At 41.0% G+C, this 27,946-nt stretch overlaps 1 protein-coding gene across 1 annotated transcript; it reads right to left on the reverse strand.

Annotated features, from left to right (window-relative positions):
• Positions 1 to 2,646: 2,646 nt before the first annotated feature.
• Positions 2,647 to 27,104, reverse strand: crb2a (crumbs cell polarity complex component 2a). Its single transcript, XM_010740359.3, has 13 exons — positions 26,907 to 27,104; positions 17,309 to 18,001; positions 15,771 to 15,966; positions 14,467 to 14,606; positions 13,834 to 14,004; positions 13,622 to 13,735; positions 12,147 to 13,094; positions 8,972 to 9,546; positions 8,171 to 8,336; positions 6,982 to 7,852; positions 6,755 to 6,871; positions 5,491 to 5,617; positions 2,647 to 5,144 (listed from the first exon to the last, which is right to left on the reverse strand). The coding sequence occupies exons 1-13, from the start codon at positions 26,971 to 26,973 to the stop codon at positions 4,923 to 4,925; spliced, it is 4,407 nt and encodes a 1,468-aa protein (XP_010738661.3). The 5' UTR covers positions 26,974 to 27,104; the 3' UTR covers positions 2,647 to 4,922.
• Between the last annotated feature and the right edge of the window lie 842 nt (positions 27,105 to 27,946).

The following is a 27,946-nucleotide window of genomic DNA, read 5'->3' on the forward strand; positions in this document are numbered from 1 at the left end:
AAAAGTGATTTAACAAAATGCTGGAGAGTTCTGAAGTGGTCAGCAAAGAGTCCAGATCTAAATCCCAGAGAGCACCTGTAGAGAGATCTCAAAACAGAGAAGGAACCCATCAAATCTGAAAGATCGTGAGCAGTTGTCAAAAGAAGAGTGGTCCAAAACTCCACTACAGAGGTGAAACTAACTCACTGATGGTTACAGGAAACAACTGATTCCACTTCTTTTTTTCCAAATATTAGGTTTTTATTATGTGACAGAAGTGCAGGGGTGCCAATATGTTTGATTAAAAAAAAAGTCATATACATCTTTCAAATATGCAGATATACATGACTGATCATTTCATAGAAAGAACTGCAATCTATGATCTCAGAGGCAAAAGGACAAAGAGGATGAGAAAAAATCAACTGACTAAAAAAAGTCACATTACAGTAATTATGTAAATGATGTCATTTCCTCTGGGATTATATATTCCCATAGTTGATTGAAACATGCACTGGTTTATGTTTACTGCTGCAGAGATTTATATTCATTATTTTGTCTAAAATTACAAATAAATGCATAAAGTTGATGCAAATATGTTGGTTGGGTCAAGATGGTGTGACCTGCAGTGACTCAGCAGTTTCTGTCACTTTGCTGAGTCAATCAAATATATACATCACCTCCATCATGCGTGTACGTGCATCTGTCATTGTCATGGAGACAGAAAGGTCACGTGTGACCGTGGTGACATAAGAGCACGCAGGCATGTCGATCTGCTCATTTGCACTTGGACTTGATACAACGTTGACCTGGAATACCTGGAAAACCCTAACCCTAACCCTAACCCTAACGTTGACCTGGAACACCTGGAAAACCCTAACCCTAACACTGACCTGGAACACCTGGAAAACCCTAACCCTAACCCTAACGTTGACCTGGAACACCTGGAAAACCCTAACCCTAACCCTAACGTTGACCTGGAACACCTGGAAAACCCTAACCCTAACCCTAACGTTGACCTGGAACACCTGGAAAACCCTAACCCTAACGTTGACCTGGAACACCTGGAAAACCCTAACCCTAACATTGACCTGGAACACCTGGAAAACCCTAACCCTAACCCTAACGTTGACCTGGAACACCTGGAAAACCCTAACCCTAACATTGACCTGGAACACCTGGAAAACCCTAACCCTAACCCAGCACAATAATTGAAAATAAATTAATTTAATTGAACATACAGTCATAATCAGAGCAACTTTTTCAGTTCAAAGTTGATGTTGACGTTGGTCCAATGACAGCGACTCGGATTGAGGATGGTTATGAAAACCCAGGTACATTAACGCACATCATCTCATACATTTCAAATATTCTTTTCATGTAAATATTTCTACATTTGATCTTTCCTGTCTTGGTTTCTGTTTCTGATTCTGGTAGCATCTTGCAATGGGACCATCCATCATCTCCTTATGTAAATAGTTAGTTAATAGTTATTCAAACTTATTTAACTCTGTGGGGCAGCCTCTGCCTCTGGCGGGGCAAACAAAGCCCCAGACAGCCTCTGCGTCTGGCGAGGCTGTCCACAAACCCAGGCAGCGTCTGGGTTTTTTGTTGTTTTAAATCTTCCTCCTCGCTTTGACACGATGACTGGATTGACTTTTCTTTCCTCCTGGGCACTGTCTTTTGCATCAGTGATGCTGCAGGAAGCCCAGCAGGGCTGTCGATCCCTCGTGTGCAGGGCAGGATAGGATAACAACTTAAATGTGTGGTGAGAGAGAGAGAGGAAAGAACTATAAAACAAAGCCACTTCAACTCTCACCACCAAGAAAGGAGCATTTGAGACTTAATGCAGCTTTAAAAAATACAAAAACACCAAACTCTGACCTAACAACCTAACGACATCTTCTGGAGCTCTGTCTTCTTCACAAGGACAAAAAAAGGTAAGTACGAGCTTCTGAGCAAATTCAACATTGAATATGATTGATTCAGTCATTCAAAAACTATCTTACTAACCAATTTTTCTCTCACCGAATGAGCTTATCACTAAATATAATATGACTTGCATATTAATTTCAATATTATTTGTCTCTCATGGCCAAAAAAGTGAAGCATGAGCCTCTGATTTAGAAATAAAGTGACTTAGAATAGGGCAGAATTTTCAAAGCATCCATATAATCACATATTTATAACTGTATGATTCACAGATTGTCTTACCTCCTGAGCGGCTACCATTCACCGTCATTTATGTTATTGTGACTCATATATTACTTATTTAATAATTTATAGGTTATTTGTCTGTCTTACTATTCTTTATCATATTTTTATCTCCCCACCCACCGCCTGAGCTGCTGCTGTTCACCGTGTCCTGAGGCCCCCTGAGCGAGGATGTAAACTGAAGCACAGAAATAAACATCATGTCAGTCCACTGAGCTGACTTTGTCACTCTGCTTTTAAAACTTAACTGCACTGATGTCAGACGTCTGAAGTGACACTATATATTGTGAGACTTTCTTTCAAATCACTGATATTTGGTTCATGTGAATCAGTTTGAAGCATCATAAAATGTAGTTAAACTGTTGCTAAGACAACCAAATTCAGCAAGTACACAGAGTCATTTTAAATCAGTTGAGACACAGATTCAACTTTAATGTGTCTATTAAAGGGGTCCTCAACCAGGGGTCCATGACCCCTAGGGAGTCTGCAGAGGTACTGTAGGGGGTCCGACAATTTTTGTTAATTGACAATTCTCACCAAAATAATGGGGACTGTGAGGGTGCAGATCATTGAGAAATTATCTTGGAATTTAATAACCAATAATAATTATGCACAAAGTAAATATAATGTATTATAAGGGTAATACATTATGAATCAAACATCTTGGATTTTGTACAGTGACAGCATGACCTTTGAAGACCTTTTAAAATGTTTACATATTCATTAAAACTAATACTGTACATCATGTTTGTTACAGGATAAGTCGTGTTTTCCCTCCCAAATGTACATTAGGTGTATTTGTTCCTTTCATTGTGTGTTCTGTTGCAATACTTCAACTTTGCATCCTAAAAATCTCTTCTACATAGTGAGAACATCACATCTACAGAAGCGCTTTAATGCTGTGTATTTATCACTGATTGTAAAAAAATGCTAAGTAGTTACTGAAGGAGCCGAGACATGAGCAGATGCTCCCTTTGTGCACATGTGAGGGGCTAACAGTAGTGAACAAAAGTTCAAACAACATAAATATATAAACTGTACAGAAAGAGAAACAGAAAAAATCAACTTGATGGTCTGATCGAGATCAGACCAGACTGATGTCATTAATACGACAAGGTACAATTAAAACCTTATATGAGATGAGGCCGGATTCACAAGATGGCAAAGCAAGCAAAGCCCCGCAGTCCCAAAAGTCTTAGGTTCACTACATATCAACTGCTTTTGGTGATTTATTACTTAATTCCAAATCATTTTGGGAATTTGATCCAACAGTTTAATCCATCAAGAGTGCTCTTGATTTGAACAAGAAGAGAGAGCCTGTGACAGCTGTCCAAAAACCTCCAACCTCCACCAAAAGCAGCTGCTGGCTCCTGACTGATCTCACTGAGCAGTTTCGTCCTGCAGCTCCAGGTCAGCTCATGATCAGGCGTGCAGCTCTGGGTCCAAACTGCTCTGTCATCAGATCATCATGGTGCCATTAACCACCATGCAGAGGAAAGAGTTGTTTTGACAGCTCCACTTGATTTTGCCCACTGAGAGGACTTGGAGTTTGGATTTACCACCGGCTGTCATTTTTGTCACTTAGTGGAATTTAAAAGTGCTGGAGCCTCATCCTGCTTCCACACTATACACCATACACATGTACAAGGCCATTATTTTTAACGGAGAGTGCAGTTGCGTCGTTTATTTGAGCACCAATTTCACTGCTGAGAAAACTGAACAGGAATGTTGTGTGTGGGAGTTTCCAGGGTTCCTGTGCAGTCTGTAGTATCCTGTTCACATGTTTTTACAATGATAATGCTACTCTCTATCTACCACCGATGGAAATAAACAGTTGCTGGAACTAATTCTTCAGAAGAAGTGGACACAAGAAGATGTTGTTGAAAGAGGTTCATTCAAAGCTCAAATGATGAAAAACATGATGGAAATATGACATCTATGTTAATTGAGGCAGGTCACAGTCATCTCTCTTCATCATTTATTCAGTAAACCCCTTTCACTGCAGTTTTTTTGTGTGTGCATGAACACCGATTGCAGATGGAAATGCACTTTATTAAACAAACTCATTCTTAGTTAAGCCTCTTGTATTTTAAGTGGAACAGCATTTGGCAAAATCACCAGCGAGATCCACGTTAAAAGTAACTAGAAAAATAAATTGTGCTGACCTCCTATTAAGGAAGAGTTTTCTTAGAACTAAAATCTACTGCCTGCAGAGGAACTGCAGCTTTACAGTCCTGTGTACTGGCTCGACTGTGCTCGGTGCTGCTTGGACCCAGTTTTGAGCAGCGTCACAAGTCTAAAGCCAGTTTCTACAGTTTGTGTGCATGTGTTTGACTGTACAGTCATTCTTGAAATAAAGCCCTCAAATTGTCCTATAAAAACAGGTGAAGTCTGTCTCAGACAAACTACAGTGTGGGGAGTTATATTGTACTTTCTTGTTCCCTCTCCCTATCAGTGAGTTTCTGTAGTGCAAAGGTCTTTGGGTTGTTTTCACAGACGACGTATATTACATTACAGCACCTACATGATTAAAACATTTCTGTCTTATGCACTGACAAATGGAGCAGCAGCACTGGGTCAGTACCTAGTCATCACCAGGAGTGGGCTCTATTCTACAACATACTGTTCGGTTCAGTCCAGGCGTTCAGAAGATTCAAAGTTTCACAGTGAGTCCTGTGCACCTGCCCGCAGTGCTCGGATCCCGTAACGCCTTTCATTTCTCAGGCTTTGTGTCAAATGAGCCTCTCCTCTGGTGGGACTTTGAGCATGCTGTCCATCTCAAGCCGGGCTCCAGCCAGCTCCTGAGCACTGGGGCTGTACGCACCCTCTGACTGCCGCTTCTTTCTCGCCGTAAGCACCATGAAGGTCAAACCGATGATTATCATCAGCACACAGAAGCAAAGCAGTGGGATGGCGACTACCAGCCAGGGGACCACCTGTTTATGGGCTTGTTTCTGCAAAGAAAACAGAACAGAGGACATCCATAAAGTTTTTTGACAATGCTCAGTAACAAAGAAATCAAATCATCCCATTTCCTCTTTTTCTAAATATGACATAGCCCATCTCCAATAACCCCCATCCAGCTACCCTTCATCCCTACTGCAGTACATCATCTTGGTTTACCTTTATAGCATTCAATAAACAACTGTAAATCTATTTTTGTTTCCTCTTTAAGAATCTAGTTCATTGGATGTTTGTTTGGATGTTTTTAGATGCTGCAAAGCAACAAGTGTAAGTGTACAAGTGTACAACTCTTGACCTGTAAATACAACATAAAGAAAAATAATGTAACAAACATACGTTAAAGTCACAGGTTGGACCGCTGTATCCAGGCGGACATTCACACACAAACATGTTGAATCGATCCAAACAGGAACCACCATTTCGACAGGGGTTAGACTCACACTCATCAATCTCATGTTCACACCTGCAAGACACAAAATACATGAAGTCATATGATGTAACATTGTGTTACATTTGAACATTTATCTGAGAAATCAAGTGTTTTCTACTTAAAAAGTCTTTATTACTTTAATAATATCAAAACTCAGTTCATAATGCAGATAGTTCTGTTTTTTCCTCCAACACAATCCAGTGAGGTTGAATGAAATAAAGTTTGTGCTACTCAAAGCATAGAAAAATTACATTTAAAACTCAGGCAGTTCAAGGAGATAGAGATGGGGAATGACATGCAGGAAAAAGCCACAGGTACATGGGGCGGCTGCTCTACCAACTGAGCTAAATGCCGCCCCAATTAATCATGACTTTTAACACTTTAACAAGAGATGAGTCATTATGTATGAAATGTGTTATAAAGGAAGTTTTTCCTCGCCACTGTCACCAAGTCCTTGCTCTCGGTTGGAATCTCTGGATCTCTGTAAATAATATTATAAAGAGTACAGTGTAGACCTGCTCTATATGGAAAGAGACATGAGGTACCTTCTTTGACGTTATATAAGTAAAATTGAATTGAATTTTGTAAATAAACTTGCCTTTTAAGACTGTTGGTAGAGTTAAGATGTGGAAAACATACATTGCTGTTGAAGTGACGGCTCTTTGTCATTCAGACATAAGCGACTTTTTACCCAATCTAAGTTGACATCCTTTTGAATGTTTGTCACACAGGTTTAATTGGTTATTAAAGGTAAGTTTCCATAGCTGTGACTTCTTTATTTGTAATTAGTGTCTGTGTATAAATCAAATCAAAGTTTCTTGGCTCTTGAAAGAGCACTACACATTTGATGCCATTAGGAAATCAAACCCTTCAGTGTCTACCGCAGGAAAGTAAAGGCTGTATCATTGACCCACTTTAGGGAGATCTCCAGCATGCAAGACAACCCCAAAATTTACAAGATGAGAATTACTTTTTGCCAAGAAGAACAGGAAGCTTTATCACCAGAGAGACTGAAGGGCCTTGCTTTGTCAAATCAATGAAAATTGTTGTTCATATTCTTGAAGGAGTCAAACAAGGTACAAGGTTCATTGTGACAATGGCCTCTTAAGCAGACACCACTAAACTGAAGGATGTATATCTTGAACTGACCATATAAGATACTGAACTCACCGGCTGCCTGTAAAACCTGGCACACATGTGCAGTTAGCTCCCCACAGCCCGTCACTGCAGACACCGTCATTCACACACTGCACATCTTTACCACACTGTTTTGGAGGATAGTCCCACCTAGTAGAAATGAATTAGATGTTATTTCAGAATGAATGAATGAATACATGAATGAATGAAATGGACACTGTATACTAAAGTAATAAACGGATAGAGGTGTGAGCACTCACTGGCAGAGAGGGCCTCTGTAGTCCTCAGGACACGTACAAGTGTATATGTTGATTCCGTCCTGACAGGTGCCTCCATTTTTACAGGCATGGTGCTCGCACTCGTCAACATCCTCATCACAGAGAGTTCCAGCGTATCCAGGGCTGCAATGGCACTCAAAACCAGCTAAGTAGTCCTTACAGTTTCCATGAATGCAGGGCTGAGACGCACAGTCGTCAGTGTCTGTTTCACACTGTTCTCCCACCCAGCCCAAGTCACAGAGACAGCCAAATTTATTAAAGAGGTCTTCACATGTGGCTCCATTTAGACAAGGATCTGAATGACAAACAGGGGCACTGGTGCAGCCCAGATGAATCTTTGGTTTCCCATCTAAATGGAACTGAGATGGTTGAGGGGCTTTGTAGTCATCCACAAAAGGAAGGTAGACTCCTCCAACTCTCACTGTACCCAAGCAGCCAGTAAAGCTTTCTGCGATAGCCAATGTGGCACCCTTCTGATTGAGAAAGTGAAGGCTTCCTGTGCGCTCTGGCACACTGCTGGCATCTGTGATTCCATCCACAGTGATGACCCAGGGAGAGGCTTTGCGTTCCCTCTCAGCCATTGAGATGTTCACCCGATGCCAGCTCCCATCCGCCACTTGACGAACTCCTGTAAAGATCAGCATCTCAACACTGTTGCCAATATGGATCTCCACCCGGACTGAAGCATCCAGCAGACCCACCACGAGCAGGTCAGAGCCCCAGGAAGCTCTCAGGAGCACAGCGTTCTCTGAACGAGTCCGCAGCTCCATGTATATGTTGGAGACAGGTTCAGCCAGGGAGCCTCCAGCACTGTAGTGCACAGGGTTGTTCTCAAATGTGGCATTGTACACACCTAAAGGTCAACATGGAGACACTGATTTACATTTGTTTGTTACAGAACAAATACATACAAATACACAGCTCAGACAGAACACAGAACAGAGCAGCCACATTAGTCCTTAATCACTAACATCTACTGGTTTTTGTACTGGGCATCTTGCGGTAAGTCCAAGTTGTTCGTAGTAAAAAGTTCTTCACAAATGATTTGACTTCAGGAAAAGTGTTTCAGAGTCAAGACAGCTTATTGGATGTAATGTATGAATCAGGGCACTCCTATTGGCAAAATAATTTATGATGAGCCACAATTCTAAAATGATGCAGATGTTCTTACATTCATATCCATCAGGAAGGTCCACACAATGGCCGCCATTGACACAAGGATCACTGACACACCACACACGGGTTTCACAGGTCTTTCCAGTATATTCCTCCAAACAAGAACACGTAAAATCGTTGAATGTGATGGTGCATTCTCCTCCATTTTGACATGGCTTCATCTGCAGAGGGAAGCACCGAGACATAAAGACACTCAGACAGCAAACAGAACACCCAGAACAGTTTTAAAACTAAAGTTTGAAAGTACGTAATGACTTGATCAAGAGCCGAGACTTATTTTAACACACACCCAACAAACTGATATGGTTGGAAAGGTTCCTCTAAATATGGCAAAGAAATTAAATGCTAAATAAATTTGCTATAATTTAGAGCGTTCAAGGTCTGCATCTACAACTTCTCTGTGTGTTTAGTTTGGTCGGTGTTCTGCAGATCATTTCATCGGGAGGAGCTGCAGATTCAACATCCATTATTGTGACTTGTGGCGGCATTATTCTAAGGTGGCTACACCCATTGTTGGCCTTGTATTTTTACATCAGAGTTAATTCAGACAGAACACTGAACTCATGCTTGTATTAGCTGATTGATATTTGCTCTAATCCAGTGCAGACACCCAGGAACAGCTCTAATCTGCACGCCTGTAGCGGCTCAGCAGCCAACCAAGGTATTGCAAGTTATGTGATGCCGTGGCCCATAAAGGGGAGCCAAAAAGAGCACATCTTTCACAAGCCTACAGCAGAGGCCATTATCACTTTGTTCTGCATCATAACACAAAGTAAAATAAGGAACTATTTCCTACCTTGCAGGTATCATCACTGGCACAACCCTTCTGTACGTTTTCAGCATCACTTGGTAAATACACTCCCTCGTCGTCCGAGACGTTCCAGGCATCCACGTCTAGATGCACTGAGTCTAATCGAAGGTCCTGCAGGCATCCTTTGTAATGCCCCCCCCATACATCAGCTTCCAAGTCTCCTGGAAGTCCCCCTACATAAGCCTGATCCCCACTGTTAACATTCACTTCAGGGATCTCTCCTATTCCATAGCGAAGGCCTGCATGCTCAAAGATCACCTGTCTATGTCGGACTTCCACTTGTAGAAGTTGCTTCTCACCAGTGGTCACAAATACTGGAGCTGTCAGTGGGGCACTGTTGGGTAGAGAGCTGACAAAAACCCTCCCCATCCCTAGGTAGACTGAGAAGTAGACCTCTTCCCCCTCTTCCTCTGTGGACCTCCTCAGCTGGAACAGCAGCCCGTCTGGCTTTAATGTCCTTAGGAAAAAGGACACGTTGAAGTTGCTCCCATGGCTCTTACCTACATCGTAGGAACTGAAACTCACTGTGTCTTCATGGCTGTATGTCCATAAAGGGAATTCTGTCAGGGGACAAATGGAAGTTTGGATTAACCACATGAAAAATAAGACCAGAACATTAAGTAAGAGGACTTCAGTACCAGGATTGCCACTGCAGCTCACAGTTCATGCAGCAGCTTAACTTGTTTTAAGATGCAAAGCCTGTGAAAATCAAGACTTTTCCTGCAGGTGGTCATCAAATATGAAATAAGTATATTTTTATTGTCTGTGGATTTAGGTATTTCTGCAGTCGTAAACAGTGTGCAGTCAGTGCTGCAGCCAATCATATCACGCTTTTGTTTTTGGGTCCTGTCATGAGGAAACAGGAGCTGTCATCACTCACAAAGTGCCATACTTTTTGTACATTTTGGGTTCAGGAGGCAGACACGGTCAACACTTTTAATACTTTTAAGACTTTACTTTTTGATAGAGCTTATAGTTAGGGCTGGCTCAGGTCATCCCTTAGTTATGCTGCTGTAGGACTAAACTGGCCAAGGTTGAAGGAGGGCAGGCGGAGGGCTTACTAATGCATGGTGATGCCGTTCGGTCTCTCACTTGCCCCTCACATATTTATGAGGTGCGTGGCAGCGGCCCTTGCTCCCATACAGGCCAGGGGTTTGACGGTCTTACTATATCTGGACATAATTGTTTCCCCAACTGCAGAGCAGGCAGTCAGTGACACTGCTGTGCTCCTTGGACAAGTGAACCAGCTGGGCCTCACACTCAATTACTCCAAGTGGAGAATATTTTGCAACTCATAGGTTGCTTCCGGAAAGGCAGAGTGTTGAGATACAGCCTCTTTCTCAAGCTGCTGGGTATTCTGCGGATTGTTGATGTGATTTTACAGGCTTACAGGTCGCAGGGCCTACCTGCAGCTAGTAACATGCGGTGTCACTCTACTGTGTGTGAGTGTGCCCATGTCATGGGCAGCTTTGAAAGGGATCTCTCTCTATCTGTGCTGCAGCGACCTGGGAATCCTCATGGACCTTTGCTCGCTATTATCGCGTCAATGTGGCTGCTCTACCTGCTGTGGCAACGACTGTCCTGTCAACAGCTTCCATGCCTTAATACGGTAAGCATTATTCGTGACCTTGTTGGTATGAGTCATCCAGTGCTGAAGCATGCCCTCTGGTGGTCAGGAAGAATGAACTAGAACAAGAGTTACGAATGTGACTACAGTTCTCTGAATTCTGGATGACTGTCAGAGAGTCTGTCACTTGGAATCTGGGCGAGAAGATTCTGTAAGAACAGATTGAATGATGACGTGGGGGTTTTATACTGGGGCGTGCACCCTGCGTCATGGCATGGTCACATACTTTGTTGGTATAATAACTCGACCTGCACATATGCGAGATGGAGATAACCAGTGCTGAAGCACCGCCCTCTGGCAGTCATCCAGAATTCATAGAACTGTAGTTACATTCGTACTCTCGTTCTCATGGTTCGTGGCTGCTGCTGTGGTCCTGCATGACGTCCACTACATATATTATTACTGTCATTACTGCTACCATATCTCCATTACAGTTTATAGCTAGTTGATGATTTGCTGCTGCTGTGCATCTGTGTCTCTCTATCTCTATCACAGGTTCCACTGCTACTGTAATCATTTTATCATTCATTGTAATTCATTGTCATTTTATCATTCATTGTAATTCATTGTCATTTTATCATTCATTGTGATTCATTGTCATTTTATCAGTCATTGTAATTCATTGTCATTTTATCATTCATTGTAATTCATTGTCATTTTATCATTCATTGTGATTCATTGTTATTTTGTCAGTCATTGTAATTGTACAATATGTTTGTGTTGATTTGTTCTGTACACGTGACATCCATTGCACGTCTGTCCATCCTGGGAGAGGGATCCCTCCTCTGTGGCTCTTCCTGAGGTTTCTTCCACCTTTTTTCCCTGTTAAAGGTTTTTTGTGGGCAAGTTTTTCCTCACTCGAACCGAGGGTCTAAGGACAGAGGGTGTCACTCCCTGTGCAGATTGTAAAGCCCTTTGAGGCAAATGTACTTTGTGAATTTGGGCTATACAAATAAAATTGATTTGATTTGATTTGATCTAGCATAACACTAGCGAGTCAGAAACACTGCTTCTCAGTACTGAACCTGGATCTCTGTGGTGACAGCTCAGGAGACCCCAAAGTCTTGAAAATCAAATCAAATCAAATCAAATCAGATTTTCAAATAACTATAAACTGTAATGGAGATATGGTAGCAATAATGACAGTATTAATATGTGTAGTGGACGTCTTGCAGGATCACAGCAGCAGCCACGATCCACGGGAACCTGCTGGACGACAGAGCACAGAAACTCCAGGGAAGTTTAGTTAGTAAATGCCCTTATGCATGCGACATATCATCGGTTAGGGTTTCTATTTGGTAGCCACCATGTTGAGCTGCTATTTCTACAGTAGCCCAGAAAGGACAAGTCAAAGTCATTGACTCATGGTGGGCCCCCATAGTTTCTCTTACAGTAAATGCTTTTAAGTGGATGGTGAAATAAGAGGTATTTAGTTGGTTGCAATCTGCAACCTCACCATTAAATGCCACAAAATCCTACACACTGGACTTTTAAGTAAATCACATCAATTAGCACTGCTTTGATGGTGCTTACCTTCAGAGCAGCTCTCACTGTGGAAGGGACGGTAGCAGTCACACTGATAGCTGGTCCACAGGTCCACACAGTGTCCATGTCCATTGCAAGGGTCAGGCTTACACCATTCAGTCTTACTGCATCCTAGCTCATGGCCTTGGTCCTCCGGAAGTGTTTGAGGCAGGACAGGCTTAGAATCAATCATCAAGTCTTCCATACATCCAATGAAGCCTGCACCACTTACAGAGTACTCTAAAAGCTCCTCTGGTGCTCCACCTACATAAATATTAGAGAAGGCTTCAGAGGGCTGGAAAGGTGGCTCATCACTGTCTATAACTCTGCATCCATCCTTGTCACAGCCAGGGCCTTTCAGAATCAAAACCAGACCATCATTATCTACAAACACATGAGCATCTCGCCAGTCTCCATCACTAACAAAACCAGGAAATGTTACATCCATTTCAGACTCCTCAGAAAAGACTTTTGCATGAAGACCACCGTTTGCAATCTCGAGGAGGAGGTGATTGTCCACATTCCCTCTGTAGAACAGCAACATATTGGGTATAGTTGTCCTGAACCGTAACTGTACACCAAGACCACGGTGAACATGGTGCTCGACCTCCCTCCGGGTCCTTTCCTCTAGAACAACCTGGATGTGAATGAATCCAGGGGTGGAGAAGGAGAACGTCGTTCTCGTGGAGCACTGCTCATCATAGAAGCCATGAGGGCACAAGCATGTGTGGCCGTGTTCTCCACCCTCTAGCCATGGATGGCAGGTGGCTCCGTTCTGGCATTTGTGGTCCACACAGCCGTAGAGTTTTACATGGCAGAGATCACCTCCCCAAGGAAGTTCACCTGGCTCCGCTTCAGGACAGTGACAGGTGTAGGATGCTCTGCCGTCTTCACACCAGCCACCATTCTGACATGGCTGACTCTCACATTCATCAATGTTCACTTCACACAGCTCACCTGAAAGAGGACGACAGTGAGAGTTAGACATGGTGGCAGGATGGTTGCTAGAAAGAGAAGATAATGCTGCTGTTTGTTTGATTCAACATGGATTGTTCTTCTTTTTTTTCAAAGCATTTCAGGCTGCTACCTTGAGCCTGTCAGTCACAAGTAAACACTCCTGATGAACATTAAAGAAATGTTCAGGTTCCCATATATACACTAAAAAGTTAGCAATACAATAAGGGGTTATTGTAGTTTATCCACTGGCTTGTTTGCAGTCTCCACTAGAATTAAAATTTTATTGGGATTGAACTATGTTTGGCTGCACAGCAGCAGTTCCCCACCAGTGGATTGGTTGGATTTAAGGGATTAAAAGGAGTAGTTGTCTCATTGCTGATGTGCACTTATTATATCAAAACATTTTAAATGTAACTTTTAGTTGAGACAGCAAGCACTGCCCCTGGAAAAAAGGCCTAAATTTTCTATATATACTCTGAAATTTAACATGCAACAGATGCTTCTGTCTACTTATTATGTAAACTCACCAAGAAATCCAACAGCACATGTGCAGGTGTAGCCATTGATCTTATCCTCACAAGTGCCTCCATTCTGACAAGGTTCAGACTCACACTCATCAATGTCGACAGAGCAGTTCTCTCCTGGAATGTGAAATAAATTCAATGATTGTCAGAAGACTTTAAAAAAGTGTGAGAACTAATATTCTTTTTGCTTTATTAGTTTCTTTTGTGTGACTGACCTGCAAACCCCGGCTGACACTGGCAGATATATCCAGCTGCATCTGCAAAGCTGAGCTCCCAGTCCAGCTCCCAGTGAGACGGATCTGAACGCTGAAAACACTCCCCGCTGTTCTCACACGGCTGCTCGGCACACTCATCTACATCGACCTCACAGTTTGGTCCTTCATAACCTAGAGAAAACACAGGATGAGTTCACATTTGAAGTGTTCCACACGTCTTAGATCAGGTACAAATTGTGAGGAAGAGTGTTTGTGTCACATTAACAATGAACTGAGAACAAAAAAGAAACCTTTGAATCTTTACTCACATTAGAAAAACATAATAATGATATCATAAAAGTTTCTTTCTTCCATCCCCCTGTGATGTTTTCTTTTTTAACCATTAGTAACTTTTAGCTAGCATATTAGCCAGGTCAACACTTTGATACCGACTGAAATATCTCAGTAACTATCATCTGAATTTGCCATTGGATTACATACAGACTCACACTGTTCCCAGAGGATGACTCTTACTGATTTAGGTGATTTTCTGTTTGTGTCTGCATTTGTGAAATCCTGAGAATCAACTCAGTTCACAACCTTTGCAACCTTTAGTTTGTACAGAAATGCTTGTTGTGGGGTGTAGTTCAGTACCTGGCCAGCAGAGGCAGGTGTATCCTTTGACTCCCTCTATACAGGTGGCCCCATGCTGACAGGGATCTGAGGCACACTCAGGGATGTCCACTTCACAGTGGGCCCCCTCAAATCCTGTATTGCTGCAGTCACATTCATAGCTGCCAGAGACACAAATGAGTTTTTATACAGCAAGCGATCAAAATTTCAACAAAGGGAAATTATTGAACTCTATGGCTGGAACTGCCATTTATTCTGTATCAACTGATATGCAAAAGAAAATGTGAACATGTTCATAGTATGGCTGAAAGATGAAGTACCAATAATGAATATTGACTTATTGTGTGTGTCTGGTGAGTTTTAATTACTGAGTTTAGATATTGATCATTGTCTTGCAGGCTGATGTGGAGTTTGTTCATCTCAGTTCTATACAGCCTTTCTAAATCTTTGGCTTTACTGATTCCAGAAACAAAGATTCTCCAGTCTCTAGTCTTTAAAAGATGTCTACTGATGACATGAATAGATGTCTACATCTAGACTACATTCATATTTTCCTACAGTCTATTATATAAAGAGCAAAAAGCTTCACACACTTGCAATTGTGACTGTGGTCCAGGCTATCAGTGAGAGAATGAGCATTTTTAGATAATTCACTTCTGTGCCCAATAGGTCCATTCATTAACCCAAACTTAAATTATTTATTTATTTATTTACTAAAAACTGCTTCTGAAGCCCAAATCTACAAACTTCACTTTGCTCTCTGGGTTAAAATCATTCCACTATGTTAAGTCTGGTTCTGGAGGGAGTCACTGAGTGCTCGCTAATAGTGGAAATTGTTGGGTCTGTAAATAATATTAAAAAGAGTATGTTCTAGATCTGCTCTGTATGGAAACATGAGTTAACTTCTGTTATGATTTGAAGATACATAAATAACGTTAAATTGAATTGAATGGGTAGAGGCAGCTGTGGATCAGGTTGAGCACACAGGTTGAGCCAGCAACCTGGAGGAGGAGAAGCTTTTCCTAGTCAGATTCTGAGGTAGTTATCTTCTGCCTTTTGCTTAGAGGTAGTACATTTATAGCCCACAGGAAGTAAATATGAGATCTCTGGCTTTTGTTTGATATCTATCTGTTGCACATTTCTGAACTGTCATTAGAGTAGTTAAGCTATCTTGGCTTGTTTACTACATTATGTGAAAATAAATGAGATGCACTGAGGCTCAATAATGACCGGGCAGAACATGTGATGGAGCAGCACATGCACCCCAGCTCCACCTTGCACAAGCTACACAGGTGTATCTCTCTTCACCATTTCAGTCAACCTACCTGTTCACCATGTCATGGCAGACACCACCATTCTGGCAGGGCTCACTGGCACACTCATCAACATCAACCTCACAGTTGGTGCCGTCGAACCCGGACGGACACTCACAAGAGTACAGGCCAATCAGGTCATGGCAGGTGGCTCCATTGTGGCAGGGGCCGGACTCACATTCATTGATTTCATTTTCACAGTTGACTCCTGGTGGAGGAAGGGAACGTTATGACGCTACTGTAGAAAGCACTGGGAGAGAAATATGGAATAGCAGTGATGATCATGATGATGATAGTGAAGTGGAAGTTGCCCAGACATGCCCAGATGTGTATATCAGTGTGTCTATTCTGGTGGTGATAAAGCCTTTCTTTCCATTCTCTAAACAAACTGAGTGACAGGGGAATGCAGCAGTGCTGATCTGACCCGACCTCTCACAGATAACATGAAGCTCCTCTGACACAGAGCAGACTTGTGGAGAAAGAAAGGCGTGTAAGAAAAGCAAGACAGGAGTGTTTTCTCTCACACTGCACAGAGACTCTATCTGAGCCACAGATAAGACGCCTGACTGAAAACATCTTACCGTGCGCTTAAAATACTCTTCGTGCCCAGTTTATCAGGAACAAACAAAACAGCTTGGAATTAAGAAATGACAGCGAGGAACAAGAAGTAGGAAAGCCTCTTGAGGAACAACTCAGTACTGTCAGGGAGCAGAAAGTCCTTACTGCTGATGAGGAGAAGATTAATGATGACATTATGGACTGTACTTATATAGCACCTTTCTAGTCGCCCAACCACTTAAAGCGCTTTTACACTACATATCTCATTCATCCATTCACACACATTCATACATATCATACATGATGGAATTAGCTGCAAATTTGCTCAAGGACAAATACGCACAAAAATTAAGGAAATTTGTGTTTGGTAGATTATTTCTTTGTTGCTTCTTGGTAATAAATCTTACACCATTGTAAAGCCTGATTGTTCCCCTTCCAGAATTTGGGAGTGGAGAGGATGGAATGGCCTGCCAGCATCCTGACCTCAACCCCATTGAACACTTGTGGGATCAGCTTGGGCATGCTCTTCGTGCCAGAGTGACCAACACAACCACTTTGGCTGACTTGTGACAAATGCTGGTTGAAGAACGGGAGCCATCCCACAGCAGTGTGTGACCAGGCTGGTGACCAGCATGATGGGGAGGTGCCAGGCTTGTTCTTCCACATGCTACTGAGGGTTTGTTAAATGCCAATATGTCTTGTTTCTTCAGACTTCAATCATCCAATTCATCAAACACCAAACAAGAGTCAACAGCAAAGAAAAGCTGTTTGGCATTGTCAGAGAAGATTTGGCAAATCTTTCAACCAACATACTCAGCCACCAATTAAAAGAGAAATAATCAGGCTTTCCAAAGGTATAAGATGTATTACCAAGAAGCATTGTTACAACAAAGAAATAATTTACCAAATACAAGTTTTCTTACTTTTTGTGCATAGGTTATCTTTCTTCTATTCTGTGTGTATGTGTGTGTGTCTGTCACTTTTGGATGTACCTGCAAAGCCCAGCAGGCACTCACACTGGTAGTGGTCCTTCTCGTTGATGCAGGTGGCGTTGTTCTCACAGGGTCTTGAAGCACACTCATTGATGTCAATTTCACAGTTATAGCCCTGAAAACCAGGCACACAGTAACACACGAACGCTGCCACTGCATCCACACAGATAGCTCCGTTCTGACAGGGCTCTGATAAACATTCATTCACATCTTCCTCACAGGTCTTCCCCTCGAACCCTGGCGCACAGAGACATTCAAAGCCCTCTGATTGTAATATGCATGTCCCATTGTTCCTGCAGGGTTCATCGATGCAGTCAGTCACATGTGTCCTGCAGTCCTGTCCTCCATACCCAGCAGGACATCTGCAGAAGTATCCGTTGGGTTGGTCCACACACAGTGAGCGGGGTTCGGAGCAGGGGTTGCTCTGACACTCATCCACCTCCTGCGTGCAGTTATCGCCTGTTAGTCCATCCGGACAGATGCAGTGGTATTCTGTGGTGCCAGGGATGCTGGTGCAGTTTTCACATGGGTCAAAGGAGCAGGCGTTGTAGAGTTCATCACAGTTTTTGCCCATGTATCTGACCCCCTCTCTGGCACAGATACAGGCATAATCATCCATGGTGTCCACACAAGAAGCTCCGTTCTGGCAGGGTGCAGACAAACATTTGTCTGATGCAGCTGAGCAGAGGATTCCTGAAAAACAACACAAATGTTATGCTGAGGATTAATGAATGCATCTTAACAACTTATCTTCTACAAAGGCAGGGTTCCCAAAGTATTGCTCAGGATTCCCCAAGGGGTCAAATCATCCATACTTTTTCTCTGTTGCATTGCAAATACACATTCAACATGTGATCATCATGCAGCATGAGACTTGATAATTGCATGTTAGCAGCATTGTTAGCAGCAGTAACCACATGTGTGCTCACAACGACCAATCAATGATCATCATGGATCGAGTCTCCACTCCACAGTTTGAACTGGCAGACAGGCTCTCATGCTTCACGTGTTAATTGGAGGTACCATGCTATCCTGCACCTCACCTGAGAACTTACAAATCTGAGGAGTCTCTCATATATTATTTCTTTGCCAAACAAAAAATATACTTATAAAAGTTTTGAATTGAATTCAGTGTTTTTCAAAAAGGGATCAAGATTTATGAACAGAGCCCTAACCCTGACACTTTGTCATTTTCAGTAATGTTGTTTCTGTACTGTTTTTATATATGCAGGTTCAGCACACATTCTGTTCATTCATGTCAGTTCAGTCACATGACTAACAGTGTGCTTCTGGGACATTACAACTGTTTCCATTTGACAGCAGCCAATAGGTGGATGAACTTAAACGACCGGTGAAGTGCCACTAAAACAGGTCACCTGCTTTTAAACGTGTTACGTTTCATTCACTATGACATTAATCTGCCCTCACTTTAATTCTAGACATGTTGGGGAGTCTGACGATCCGATGCAGAAGTGTTAATCCTGACATGTACTGCACGACACACACAGTCCCAGTGTCAGCTGTGTTAAAGTAGAAGTTCTTGACTCAGATCATTTCAGCCTTTCCTGTGACAGATGAGTCCATAATGATTTCATAAACATTTTCTCTACATGTCTAAGATTCTCTGAACTAAAAGACCCCATATATTACATAATGTAATATATTTAATTAAACTCCAGTGCAACATAATTTCATCAGTATGTACATAACGTGTGAAAAGGTCCTACTGTAGAAACATGATGGGCTGTGTGGAAGATGATAGACGACATCTGTAGATAGAAAAGTCTCCTTCTGTGGTAACAAACATAATGATTCTTATTTTTAGGTAATTATCCACTACTGAAAACAGAGTTATAAATATTATATCGCATTGCTAGTGCAGTGCACTATCACCTCACAGCAAGAAGCTTCCTGGTTCAAACCTCGGCTGGCCCTCGCTGTGTGCAGTTTGTATGTTCTCCCCATGTCTGCCTGGGTTCTCTCCGGGTACTCCGGCTTCCTCCCACAGTCCAAAGACATGAACTTTAACAGGTTCATTGGTGACTCTAAATTGTCCGTAGCTGTGAATGTGTGTGTGAATGGTTGTTTGTCTCTATGTCCTGTGATGAACCCTGCCTCTCACCCAGTGTCAGCTTGGATAGGCTCCAGCCCCACCATGACCCTGATGAGGATAAGAGGTTACAGATAATAGATGAATGTTTCACTTCTGCCATTTTCTCTAAATAGATCCCACTACATCTGCCTTTATTTGTCTACTTTATTAATATGACCCACCAAGTCAACAGTGAGGCTGCATTATAAGAAGGCTGTCATACAGCGCTTTCCTTTGGGACTGCATTAACTGTGGAACTCACATATTCCTACATCTAAACCAAACTGTGCAGCACACGGCACATTACACTAAGATCTTACAGCAAGGTAACATGCTGAGAATATGCTCATTATGGTGTATGTTTAAACAGAAACTGTTTTTTTAGGTGATCCTTTTTTATGTGGCTACGTGTTATTGTTTTTTTGTTACCTTCAATATGTTTTGGTAATATTCTGATGTGTCAGTGTGGATCTGCTGTGGCAGGAAGCTGTGGATGGGAGGTAGCCTCTGTTCATCTGTAGCACAAGCAGTTTTCACCTAACAACAGAGCTTGAGAGTGCAGATTAACCTTTTATGTGTGTGTCCAGGGGTCCATTGTGTCGTAATCTGCCTCTAGGGGCCACTAGTGGGATTTCATTTTGTTTTACAAAGATGCATGTTTTCCTAATGAGCACTGAGTCATTCCAGCAGGCCGTTCCTTCTCTTAGATAAATAATTGTATTTCTTGTCTCAATTAGCTGGTAGCCAGTGCAAATAATGACTGTATTGTGAATTATCCTTCATGAATAGCCACTCTCTCTGTCTGTGGGGGCGTCCTATATGTCATTTCACGGAGTGGATGTGTGAGGGGATACAATACATATGCTGTCTCCCCTCAGCAGCCAATGCCATGAGGTCTCTGTGGAATTAGTCCACATTCCTTTTATTAGGCCACTCTCAGCTCCCTGTCCAAAACACCCCCATCCACCACTCCCAGCCTCCCTAGCCCCGACACTTTGATCAGTGTCCCGTTTCCAAATTCTCAATGAAGTGGAAGATATTAACAGTGAATGGAGTTATGGGGGAGGAGAGGGGGGAGGCAGGGAGAGAGGACATTTAATGGGATGAACATTAGTAGTGAGAAAGAGAGTTACTTATTATTTGTTGCAAAAGCTTTCAGTAATAAAAAAGGGAGAACATCAGAGATTACACATTTTGAATTGTTTTCCTCTTTGAGCCATTCAGGTGGCCAGAAATGTGTTTAATAAGGCAAATATACAAAGACTAATCATAAATTAAGTAGATTTTATTGTCACATATTTCTTGCAACACTCAAAATTTAGCAACTTTAAAATCACAATCTAAGATGTGATTGTGGGGATGTTTGCTCATGTTGCTGTCAATCTGATCGAAGCATATGGCTACACAGATCTGTATGAGTGAGGAGCAGATCATGGCTTCTTAAAGGAGAAGTCTGGTATATTTTCTACACTTTTATATTTTTCCTCTTGAACAAAGAGACAAACCAAATAAATATATTACATGATCCAGGTTCACCAAAATCACTGAATAGTTATAAAGTCGTGCCCTCTTAATCACTCACAGACTGTATCAAACAGGAAGCACTCTGCTCCAGCAACGTCATAATAGGGAAATCATTTGTTTCATTGGATGTAAAATTAGTACACGCCCCCCGAGTGCAGGATGACATTACTCTAAAATACCATGAAGAATAGCTGAAAACACTGAAAACATGACTTTCTGTCAGTGTTGGACAGAATCTGGAAGACAGATGGACAGATGGGACAAAAACATACAAACATGAAGTTCGACTTCATGAGAGTTTGAATAAAAAAATACATCAATGAGCTACATTGTTCAGTTGGTTGACATGTTATTGAAAAAAACCCAGTCAATAGACTTATCTAAATATCGAATAAAAGTTATAATGATAAGAAACATAAGAATTAAGTTCAAGTTTTGTAAAAAGCACTAATGGATAAGCATGCACCTCAGCTTGGTGTAGTGTGTAATAACCTGTTCTCTGTAATCCAGACTCTCTATACTGTGTGGACACTATGGATTATGTTGAAAGCTGATTGGATTCTGAATGATAGACTGTGGCACTGAAGCACGTGAGTTCAACTGTTAATGCGATCAAATATAAAATATAACATGTATGATGTGTTTTAATAATTCCAAAAAGACCACAAAATGACACAGGCACTCCAACACCTTACTGTCCTATACCATAACCCATTTATTAATCTATCTGCTGGTCCCAGGTCTGCTACTTTCTGCCCTTTTCAAAACAGAAGGTTGTTGTCACCTCCAATTCCCTCAGTCTGAACTCTACATACTAACTATGTTTGAACGGTACGGATTACTGTGGACCGCAGGAGAGTGTTAGCCACCTGTAGACCAGAAGAATCCCAGCTGGCTGTTGAGGGTTTCAAGATTTGGTTCAAGTCTACTTAATGCAAGAACGAGAGCCCGGATAAACACTTTGATTTAGTGAGTGAAGAGGTGATCTTCTGCTGTTAGACTACAGTGTTCATGTGGATCAGAATGTAAGTGTGTATCTGGAAGTTCACATGCTTGACTCCTTGACTTGAAGTGTAATCGAGGGTCTAAGGACAGAGGGTGTCACTCCCTGTACAGATTGTAAAGCCCTCTGAGGCAAATGTACTTTGTGACTTTGGGCTATACAAATAAAATTGATTTGATTTGATTTGATTTGATTTGATTTGATTTGATTTGATTTGATTTGATTTGATTTGATTTGATTTAATCCATTCATTACAAAGTTCTGATCACCCATCAGTTCTGATCAAAATATATATGTATTTATGGTTTGTAAAAGTTTCTTGTTGTTTTGTCTGTTGCTTTTAATTTTCTCTTTTTTGTCTCTCTCTGTCACTGCATTGGTTTTCATTGTGCATACCACCCCCCTCTGTTTTTGATCCCATTCTCCACCACCTTCTACTTATTGACCCCCCCACTTCTACTCTTCATCCTACTTTCCCTCCCCCTCTTTCACAAGAGCAGGTTTGATGGCCTCCCTAACAGCCTTTCCATGTTGTAATCCTTCTGGCCTCTTTGGCCCAATCTCCTTGCTCGTCTAATCTGCTGGTTGCAGGATACTTGCACAGATTACAGCTTCAAGCCTCAACCTCATGTGTCCCCTCTGTCACCATATTTTCACTCACATATTCATCTTCTTCTGTCACTTTGACCTCACATTTCATCAGCTTCTAATCACAAACATTAATGAAATGTTTACATTTGTCAAGATTCCCAGGATTGGGTGACAGTGGAATAACACACTAGGTAGTACTACAGTTATAGTATAACATTTATAGCTTCAAAGGACTGGTGTATAGGATTTAGTGGCATCTATGAGTATAGTTACTGATTGCAAACCCCTCACTTCACTATTTCCTTCCTCTGGTGAAGGAGAATATATAAATATTTATATATAAAATAATATAAATTGTGAATAAAGGGTCCTAAATCTATCACACTGGACCTTTAAACAATATATTGTAGTTTATAAACTAGTTTATAATATTGATTCTATTGCCCATATTATTAGAAATGGTATTTAGAACAAAGTTCATGTAAAGAAAGATGTACTACCAGCATTTAAGGAATAGTGAGCTGGTATGACTTAATCTCTAACTTGGTTCATGATTGTACTACTTATCAATATATGACCAAACATATTAGATGAATAATTTAAAATTTTACAAATTACGTTAATTTGTTGTTTAGCTCAAGTGTGGGAAGAAAAGATCAATATCAGAGCCAGACCAGCCGTTTACCCTGTTTCCAGTTATACTAAGCTAGGCTAACCACTTGAACTTGGTGGTGTAATTGAAGGATATGCTGTTCGATTCCAGGTATGTATGGGAGAGCTTAGTATTAGCTTAGCTTAATAATAGATTAGCTTAGTATAATGCAAGTACTTTAGATATTGCTCCTGATCAGTAGCCTCAGTAGCCTCTGCTATTGACTGTGACATTGTGCACAGTGTGTAAAAGTGCTTTGAGTTCTTGGAAGACCAGTATATATATATATATATATATATATATATATATATTATTATATCTATTATATACTATATATATATATTATATATATAATTATATATTAATGTTAATTTAAATATTTCACTCATATTTTCTAAACTTCAGATCTATTGTTTCATATTACACATATCATTCTATTCATTCAGACATTCACAACATTCTTAAAACTAATTGTAGTATTGTAATCAACAGTGTGACATAAGGAGAGTCCTGGAACTTTTATAATTAATACTGTTTTCTTATTTGTGTATTCATCCAACCACAAATCACAAACAGGTAATAGATACTAAACAAATGTGTTGGAGGTGATGCAGCAGACAGACAGGCCACAAGAAGCCTGCCTAATGCACAGTACATGCTAAAGTACTCAGGTCTTTAACTTGTGTAAAAGTAGTAATACCACACTGTAGAGATACTTTGTTGCATGTAAATGTCCTGCATTCATAATTCAGGTGAAAGTATAAAAATATCACCCGTTATACAGAATGATTGTTTATAGAATAATGTATTGCATTATATTACTGGATTATAAATATGGATACATCACTTTAGTGTTGCAGCTAATTTTATTTACTTCATATACTGCTTCTATACTGCCTTACCTACAATAGGAGAGGGGAGCCTTGTTGTCCTACAATAACAAATCATCATTTATTTGTTGGTTGTACTGTATAGGATTAATCTGACACAGGAGGTGAAAGTAAAATGCAGCAGAAAATGGAAATACTCAAGTAAAGTGCATGTACTCGAGTAAATTTACTAATCCACTTCCTCGTTGGCTTCACTGAGGTTGTCATTTGGATGTTAAGCAATGTATAGATACATAACGTTGAAGAGAGTCTACATTTCGCAGGCACATGTTGCTTGTGGCCTGAAAATAGCTGCAATGGTACGTGGATGTATAGTTGATGATTCACACATTAAGCAATGATATAATTATGTATAATTTGTTTTTTTACATTAAAATTTTTTGTCAAGAGAACAAAATCAGTTCTTCTTCAGATGCCATGCACATTTTTTTTCTTCATTTTTACTTCTCTTGAATCCAAAATGTAAACTGGAGCATGAACCCAGGCAGACACACAGCAGCGAGCCACTATGGCCTGTCCGTCATTCAAGGTAATCCTCAGAATACACACGTAAGGTTGATCCTGACTGTATGGGCACGTGTCTGTATCAGACGTGACGCAGAGGAGACAGATCAGACAATGACAGCCAGATGGACAGACGTGACATTCACCTGCCACAACTCATTAATACACTCACACCCGGAGTGTGTTTAACACACACGCTATACACTCCTCATGTTTTCTGTTTCTCTACCATCAACTGCCAATTATGCCCCCAATAAATTCATAATTCAGCTATTACAAAATACACACACACACACACACACACACACACACACACACACACATACAAAAACAAAAAAAAAACACCGTTCTCTTCTTTTCTCCTGTACACACACACACACATACATAGAGAGCATTTGTCTGTTGGACACAATAATATAATCTCTGTAATAATCTGTCTTTTGTCTCTGATCAGACAGATTAGCAGCTAATCTATCTTTTATGAAAAGGAAATGAAATGATGAGCATGAAGCATGAACAGTGTCTAAACAGACTGACTGCAGAGCTTGTCGACAGTCTCCTGTAATAACTATTGTATTTCCTCATAGCATAAAATAATTAAGTATTCCTGTTTAGATTTAATATGATGCAGAATGTTTTAGTGTTACAATTTATTGTTTGAATTTTGAACATCATGTTCCACCATTATTTAAATCAGTTTAATTGTATAAAGATTATTTGAGTTGCACATTATTTTATTATAAAGAATATGTCCTGCATATTTCCTGAACCCAGGGGAAGGGTCTGCTTCACAATATTTTTTATGACTGGTTTAAATAATTCAAAAATCAAACATGTTGGACTTCACATGACATGCTTGCTGCCTGAATTTGCTTTAGTATTGTTTCCACCTGCTCCACATATCTCTGCCAGTCACATGTCTGCAGTACCCTCCAACAGATGACCCTCCTCACAGTTTGAGGAGCACACTGAAATATTTATTTTATAAAACAACGTGAATAGCTCGTGTATATGAAGTTATTAGGTGTGTGGTCTCACTGGTAGTCAAACAACATAGATGACAATAAAGTAAAACACAGCCGTGATACAGAATAGGCTGTAAATAAGTAAATACATAGTGTATATGATAAATGGACTGCACCTTCTGACTACTCAAGAGGCTTTTACACGTTCACCCATTCATTCACATTCACACACTGATGGCAGAGGCTGCAAGATGCCAACTGCCCATCAGAAAGTCACTAATCACATTCACACACTGATGGCACAGCTTTCGAGAGCAATTTGAGGTCAGTATGTTGCCCAAAAACACTTCTCCCCACAGACTGGAGCAGCTGGGGATCGAACCACCATCTTCTGATAAGTGGACAACCTGTTCTATATATACCTCTGCACCCCCTCTGTATAAGAAGAGAAGTTCTAATTGCTTACAGTTACTCTATTAATAAACACAAATGTCCATATAGATGCATACAACTACACATGGTATGTGTCTTTAGATATATAAAGTGTTGTGTCTTCACTGTTGCTTACTGATGTTCTATTGTGACATTACGAATCAGTACATAGAACAGAGTGATATGAGTAAGTGAACTGTACTTTATGAAACAAACTCTAAACTTTTTGTGTCCTCAATCTGTACCTCCATTCTTGCACAGACAGATATGAATGAGCTTCTCTCTGCTGATCACCAGTCATGCGTCAAAAAACAGAGGGTTAGTAGAAATACATACATACACTGTGATCTAATCATACACTAACTACTTATGTTCAAGAATTCAAAACATCCAGCAGCAATAAAAATTAGAATTAACAGCAATTAACGCTCATGGTTTCATACGAGCTGATCCCCTCATCTCATCATTGTAAGTGATAAACAACCCTCAACACAATCTGTTTGAGTCTGCTTATACAGTGGGAGCACAAATGAGTCCAATAAGCACCTCCCAACCACTTCATTCATGGAGCAGCATCTCTGAGAGCACTGATGACATTCCTGAGACTTGCTCCTGTGAACCGTTACATCAAGGAATACTTAGAACTTTTGTGGGCTGTCTAATAAATGACAAAATACTAACATGAATGTGTTTCTTGTTAGTAAATCAGCACACGGTCAGTATATGTGAGGTAAAATGGCTCCAACTTATAATTACTCTTTCCATGCAACCTGTTGCTTTCACAGAAGGATTAAACACTGACTTCAGATAACAAGCACGTAACCACATTGAGTCTCTCCTCAGATTTATACACTTTGTCTTCAGTACTACACAAATCATCATCATAAAGAAAATCTTCAAACTGTCCTTTAACACAGGAAAAAGTAGAACAGAACTGTTACTCACCCCATTTGAACATCATCATCGTCAGCAGCACTGTCTTTAGATTGAGGTGAAGTTTTCTCAGCTCCATTGTAAAACCTCTGACCTGTGTCTGTACGAGAGCACGAGGTAATATGTAGTGAAAAAGTCCTAGAGTATTGACATGCTGCTGTGAGGTGGAGAAGCTGTTGCCCTGTGTTTAGAGACTGGCATGCTACACACTGTCCATGCTTGGCTACTAATGAGTGCAGCACTGGACTCAAACAGACAGCCCTCCCTGCTCTGGACTCACACAGTGTAATCAGCCGTGAGAGCAGAGGGACGACAGGAAAACATGAGCTGGATTAACATGTGCTAATACTGATGCTCAGTCTCTGGACACACTGAACAGTGTCACTGTGAGAGAAACACAAACTGCATAAGGACAAACATAAAACTGAAACACATTTTTAAAAAACACACACACACGACAACCAAGATTATGGGTAGAGTTTTCCAGTTTTATGCCAACTTGTTCTGACAGGAACCAAGATCAGAGATCACATCTCTCCCATTTTGGCTTCCTTGCATTGGCTACCTATTAAATCTAGAATAGAATTTAAAATTCTTCTCCTTACTTACAAAGCTCTTCATGGTAAGGCACCATCATATCTAAAAGAGCTCATAATACCTTATTACCCCTCTAGAACACTGCACTCTCAGGACGCTGGGTTCCTTGTGGTTCCTATAGTTTCCAAAAGTAGATTGGGAGCCAGAGCTTTCAGCTATCAGGCTACTCTTCTGTGGAACAATCTACCATTCTGGGTTCAGGAGGCAGACACGGTCAACACCTTTAAGAGTAGACTTAAGACTTTCCTTTTTGATAAAGCCTATAGTTAGGGCTGGCTCAGGTCATCCCTTAGTTATGCTGCCATAGGATTAGACTGCTGGGGGACAATGCATGTTACTAACTAAACTTCTTCCCCGGAGTTTCTGTGCTCTGTCGTCTAGCAGGTTCTCATGGATCGTGGCTGCTGCTGTGATCCTGCATGACGTCCACTACATATATTATTACTGTCATTACT

The sequence above is a fragment of the Larimichthys crocea genome, chromosome I (genome assembly GCF_000972845.2).
Source record: "Larimichthys crocea isolate SSNF chromosome I, L_crocea_2.0, whole genome shotgun sequence".
Taxonomy (NCBI): domain Eukaryota; kingdom Metazoa; phylum Chordata; class Actinopteri; family Sciaenidae; genus Larimichthys; species Larimichthys crocea.